The sequence below is a fragment of the Octopus bimaculoides genome, chromosome 21 (assembly GCF_001194135.2).
Source record: "Octopus bimaculoides isolate UCB-OBI-ISO-001 chromosome 21, ASM119413v2, whole genome shotgun sequence".
NCBI classification, from domain to species: Eukaryota; Metazoa; Mollusca; class Cephalopoda; order Octopoda; family Octopodidae; genus Octopus; species Octopus bimaculoides.
The window spans coordinates 1,038,637-1,044,994 of NC_069001.1; the positions used below are offsets into that span (position 1 = coordinate 1,038,637).

At 39.4% G+C, this 6,358-nt stretch overlaps 1 protein-coding gene across 4 annotated transcripts in view; it reads right to left on the reverse strand.

Moving 5' to 3' along the window:
- The window catches only part of LOC106878660 (uncharacterized), a 110,357-nt gene that overhangs the window by 77,648 nt on the left and 26,351 nt on the right, over positions 1 to 6,358 (reverse strand). For all 4 annotated transcript variants that reach the window (XM_052975592.1, XM_052975590.1, XM_052975589.1 and 1 more), the window contains 5 exons: positions 5,424 to 5,556; positions 4,570 to 4,689; positions 3,699 to 3,755; positions 2,761 to 2,829; positions 570 to 829 (listed from right to left, as the gene is read on the reverse strand). In XM_052975592.1, coding sequence (XP_052831552.1) covers positions 570 to 829; positions 2,761 to 2,829; positions 3,699 to 3,755; positions 4,570 to 4,689; positions 5,424 to 5,556 — 639 coding nt within the window. The remainder of the gene's footprint in view (positions 1 to 569; positions 830 to 2,760; positions 2,830 to 3,698; positions 3,756 to 4,569; positions 4,690 to 5,423; positions 5,557 to 6,358) is intronic.

Sequence of the window (6,358 nt, forward strand, 5' to 3'; positions counted from 1 at the left end):
AAGAGAGAGAGAGAGAGAGAGAGAGAGAGCTAGAGAGAGCTAGAGAAAGAGAGAGATCATTGTGCTAACTTGTTAGACACACATTTCACTCTCAGACTGAAGAGGAGTGTAAAGAGGAATTCTTGGGCTCAAAACAAAAACAAAAATGCAAGGAAGAACACTTCAGTCATTAGGAATGTGTTTTTTAATTATCTCTTAATTAATCAGACTGAAGAAGAAAAAAAAAACAATGATTTCACTCATCTCCCCACCACACACACACACATATATATATATATATATATAGGTGCAGGCATGGCTGTGTGGTTAACAAGCTTGTTTCTCAACCAAATAGTCTTGGGTTCAAATCCACAATAGAGCACCTTGGATAAGTGCATTTTTCCTATATCCCCAGGCTGAACAAAGCCTTGTGACTGTTATGCATGCATGCATTCTTATCTGTTGTGTGCAGTCAGCTGCTGCAACTATGACTCCATGGTTATATCATGACTGCAGTGGCCACTTACAACAAGGAAAACAAGAGAGAAGGGAAGAAAGGAGAAAGAAAGGTATGGAAATAAGAAACCTACTTGTTTGTATCAAAATCTGGAGCAACATCTGATGAAAGATACTCCTGGAACGATGCCCTGGATGGTTTCTCTTCGTCACGGCATCGTCGTTTCTTCAACGACTTGGGTAGGGTGGAGGTCTGCTGTTTGTTTGAGATCTTGCGTCGGTTGGGGATGTGTCCAAACGGGTTGGTGTGGTGAGGACGCTTCTTAAGTAAAAGCACGACTTCTTTCGGTTTCTCTTTCACATTCGAAACGAGTTTCCTTAATTGCCAGCCAACCTGAAGAGAGGCACAGAAACACAGGGAGGGGACAGTTAAGATTTCTTACATAGAATAAAAACTGAGATGTAGTGGTGTTCTTTCGTAGCTTCATCATATTCCCTTACAGACATCAATTAAACAATAGCCAAAGAGAATCAGGAATCCACTTTTCCATGCTTGCATGGGTCCGATGGAATTCTTTGAGACACATTTTCTACAGCTTGATGCTCTTCCTGTTGCCAAACCTCACCTGTTTCCAATCAAGGAAACGTTGTCCCATGACCAGACATGTTTCTGTGGAAGCTTGGAAATGAGTGGCGTTCGTTTACAACAATCACACGATGTCAAGACAAAGAGACACATACACACACTCACATATATACACACACACACACACTGTAAAGTGCTTGGCATTAACAAGGGCATCCCACTATAGAAACCCCAAAAACAGACAGCCAAGGCTGGTGCAGTCTTCTGGCTTGCAAGCTCCATGTCAAGCCGTCCAACACATGCCAGCATAGAAAACGGGCGTTAAACGATGATGATAAGTGGTACACCGACCCCAGTACTTAACTGGTATTTTATTTCATCGACCCTGAAAGGGTAAAAGGCAAAGTCCACCTCAGCAAGATTCAAACCGATATTATAAAGAGCTAAGAATTTTGACCCATTCGCTAATGGTTAAAAAAATGTAGAACACACTGGATAATGTAGTCCTAGAATACACTCAGTTTGAATAAATGATTGCATTATGGCTTTTGGAACACATTTCAACGTAGATCTACAGGGTTACGGTCGACCTGGGCCTAAAAAACCAAAAGACATTCTTCATTTGATATTACACTTCTAAAGATAACTAAGGGAGATAACTCTTGAGACCTTGCAAACAGAATCATTCTAAATAAGCAACGGGTATATTGTGCAAAAGGCTTCGTTGCAGCTCAGTGCAGTGTTGTCGAGTAATACACTTATATTAAAAAGCATGAAGTAAATAAATTAAATAACAAAATATAATGAAATTCTATGGCTTAGAAGTGTACGCATGTCGTAGTAGGAAGTGTAAGCTGACGTTTTGTGGTTGTCCAATTGTCACCTCATTGTGTAACAAGCTTAAACCAAACTTGCAAACATCACTGTATAATGCTTTTATAAAAGAAGACCACTAGTTTTATTGGACACGTTTCCCTTCTCTTCCCGCACCCCCTTTTTCTTCTTTTTTCTGATACCAGGAAAATACAATGGTGGGACTGAAAGACATTAAACACCAAGCTCTTTTGTCTCATCTTGTACCAAAGACTGAGGCAAATCTTAAATTTTGATATTCATCTTGAGGATAAGGCAGCTGGCACAATCGTCAGAGCACCGGGAAAAAACGCTTCACAGTCTTCTGTTCATCTTTATGGTCTGAGTTCAAATTCCACCGACCTCAACTTTGTCTCACAACATTTTGGGGTCAATAAAATAAGTACCAGTTGATTTCTGGGGTTGATGTAATCAACTTAACTCCTGCCCTCATCTTGCTGGCTTTGTGCCAAAATTTGTAACCAATATTTATTTTGAGGTTTCTGAAAATTCAACAGTCATCTAAGAAATATAGGCATGGCTAGGGGTGCAGTAATGGCTAGTTTCTACAGCTGCATGCCCTTCCTAATGCCAATCCCTTTATAGAATGTTCTGGGTGCTTTTTATGTGGAACCAGCTCCAGTGAGGTCACCAAGAATGTTGCAAGACAAGACCACTAAAATGGGGTTGGGGAAATACTATTGAGGGAAAGGGATTTATGCCAGGTGATAAAGGGACAAAAACAGGTTTTTTACTACAGAGGAGATACATGGCTACCTCTGTTGGAAAAGAAACATCTATACATTAATTATAATTAATTAACATTAATTATAATTATTATATTAACTAAAATTAATTAACATATTAATTATAATTAACAAACTCACCACTATCTGATTGTTCACTTGAATCACTTCATCTCCTTTCATAATCTTGCCACTAAGTTTGGCAGGCGACTGAAATGTAGAAGAAGATGGTCTCAGAAAGGAATTACATGTTTAGAGGTGATACATGTATGGCTGTGTGTGTGGGGGGGAGGGGGGAGTCCAGGGTTTCTACAGTTTAAGTTTATAGTCACATGTGTACTAGTTTGCATTGGTGCATAGAGGCGTGTGTGTGTGTGCGCTTGTATACATGGAACCGTGTGTCTATGTATGTATGTATACATACAGTCTCTTTTCTGTAAGTATACTGTATTGCAGTATGTACTAGTTTATGGATTTATTTCTTTGTTTATACCGGTTTGTATTGTGTATCATGTATGTGTGTGAGGAGAAAAACTGAATAGTTGGTAAAGGCATAAAAAATATCTGAGCACACACACACGAATAAAAAGTGGGAAATGGTAAAACTTGTCTTCGAATCAGCCAGTAAAAAGCTTCAGTAAAGACAAGATAAACCCTGTGGATGAAGTAAACCTGAAGCGTGATTGCTGTTCACCGAAGTGGATTTATGCAAGGGAGACAATCGTGTCAGAACAACTGGATATTTAGGATCTGGCGGCTCGAGCGAATAGTCAGAGACTCTCTGAGTAGGTTTTAACTAATGTAGTTGTTCCAGTGGTAATGTGGTGTTGAGGTGGCAGTGGTTGTAGTGTTATTGGTGCTGCAGTAGTAGTGTTGGTGACGTTGTGCTTGCAATGCCCATGGTGTTGTGGCTGCAGTGTTGGTGGTGTTGAGATGACAGTGTTGATGGTATAGTACCAGTGCTGTTGTGGTGACAGTAGCAATCAAATTGTAGTGGTAGTGTTAACAGTTTTGCGATTGCAGTGTTGGCGGCGGCGGTGGCGGTGGTGGTGTTCTTAGAAATTCGATATGTCACTTACCAGTTCCTTGATGTCCCCAATAACATGGATGCCATGATAAGACACAATGTGAAGGCCCTAAAATAGGACAGAGACACAATCAGTGATTAATTAAATGAATTAAACATTTCACACACACACACACACACACACACACACACACACACACACACACACATAATGCAGTCGTTAATTCTGTATCAATGCTAAAATCACCAAAATTAGTAATCTGAAGAATATTCAAATATTCAAATAATTTGGGTCACAATACATTCTTATTTCAGTCGTAAGACTGCGGCCCTGCTGGGGCACCACGTTTAACGGCTTAGTCGAACAAACTGACCCCAGTACTTATTCTATCGGTCTCTTTTGGCCAAGCCACTAAGTTATAGGGATATAAACACACACACACATATGTATATGCATTAGGCTTCTTTCAAATTCCATGTACCAAATCCACTGGCAAAGCTTGGTTGGCCCTGAGGCTATAGTATAAGGTGCCATGCAGTGAGACTGAACCCAGGACCAAGTGATGGAAAACAAGCTTCTTAACTACATGGCTATGCTGAGATTTTGCAACTAAAGTGTTCTGTGTGGTACCTTGGGCAAGTATCTTCTACTACAGCTTCAAGGCAACCAGTGCCATGTGAGTGAATTTGGTAAATGGAAACTGTATAGAAGCCCATTGTATATATTTATGTATATATTTGTATATATTTATGATGAGATTGTTTATCTTTTTTTAGAATGACATTGTAGGATAGGTGCGAGAGGCCAGATCTGGCCAGTTTAAACATAAAACAAGTAAACTATTTTGGCTGGATATGATAATGAAATAGAACAAAAAAAACTATTTTAGTCAAAATAAAGAGAGAAGGGTTGATGCACTTACCAATGTTTTTTCATCTGGTTTCTTAGTAATGGTGGCAAGTTCCAATGAAGCTGGTTGGAATTCTAAAGGATCTTTTGACTTAGTCACAATGTCATCACAAATAGTTGCTAGAGATGCACACTGAAACAAAAAATATTAAATTGACAGAGATTCTCACTTGCTTTCAAACAGATTGTCATTGGTTCTTTTAATGTCTCTTGTTTCAATCCTTGGAATATGCCATACTGGAGCATTGCCTTGAAGAGTTTCAGTCGAACAAATTAACAAGACTTTAAATTTTTTTTTTTTTAAGCTGGTATCTTTTGCTGAACTGGGGATGTAAACAAACCAACACCAGTTGTTAAGCAGTGGTGAGAGAAAAACACAAGTATATAAATATGTTTTACAATGGGCTTCCACAGTTTCCATCCCCCAAATTCATTCAGAAGGCACTGATTGCCCAGGAGTTTCAGTAAAAGGCTCCATGCAGTGGGACTGAACTCTAAACCACATGAAAACAATGCAAGCTTCTTAACCACACAGCCATGTCTGGGCTTATGCAGAACAAAGGAAATAAATTCCCAGCCACACTGTTCCAGGTTCAGTCCCACTGCATGGCACCTTGGGCAAGTGCCTTCTACCATGGCCCCAGGCCAACCAAAGCATTGTGAGTGGATTTGAAAGATGGAAACTGAAAGAAGCCCATTGTGTGTATGTGTGTGTCTTTGTTTTCCTCCCATCACTGCTTGACAACCGATGTTGCAAATTTTTTACACCCCTGTTACTTAGCAACTGATGACTAAAAGCCCATAAAAACCTTTTATCAGAATAAAAGCATAACCCATACATGTATGCATATCGCTATATATACTCACAGATTTCAGCATGGAGTTTTCATAATCTTGAATTTTATTCTTACAGGGAAGGGAGATGTCCAACAACTGAAGTCCCAACTTCACAATCGACTTGCGAAATAACTGTAGGTCGTACATCCCTTCAAATGGAGACCTGAAAAGATTAAGGACAAAAAGAACTTAATAAACAGGAACAAACCAGATGGAGGACAATATTTGTAATTAAAATGTATGCAGTGGTAGTGCAGGGCTAATAAGTACAAAATTGTTTGACCAATTAAGCAGTGTTGTTGTTGTTGTTCTTGCTTAGTGCCAGGTTAAACCCAATTCAGTAGATCCGTGATCAAAGATGTTCCAGTTTCCACCATCCCATTTAAGAATCTAAAATAAGTCAATTCGAGGAATTTAGTTGATCAAACAAGTGAATCCTTGTCAGCAAACAATTGAGATATATGACCACCACTACCAACACCACCACCACCACCACCACCATCATCACTGCTACCAGTACAACTGTTGCTGCCGCCACCACCACAACCATTAGTGTTTCTGACACTCATGTTAAAACCATTGAAAGTATCATTAACATTCTACAAGTAATTCTACCACTTGATGAGGTCAAAGGTAATTCTATCATTCAATAAGTGTATTCACAGTCTGGAACTTCTAAATTGGTTCTCAAATAACCTCTGGGTTTCGTTCTAAAGTCAAAAGCATGATTTGAAAACAGGAAACATATATAAGCTGACACAAGTGTTGGCATGGTTGTGTAGTTAAGAAGCTCATTTTGCAACTGTATGGTTTTAAGTTCAGTCCCACTATAACGCACCTTGTTCAAATGTCTTCTTTTATAACTCCTGGGCTGATCAAAGCTTTGTTAGTGGATTTGGTAAAGAGAAACTGTGTGGAAAAACCATCATGTGTGTGTGTGTGTGTGTGTGTGTGTGTGTGTGTGT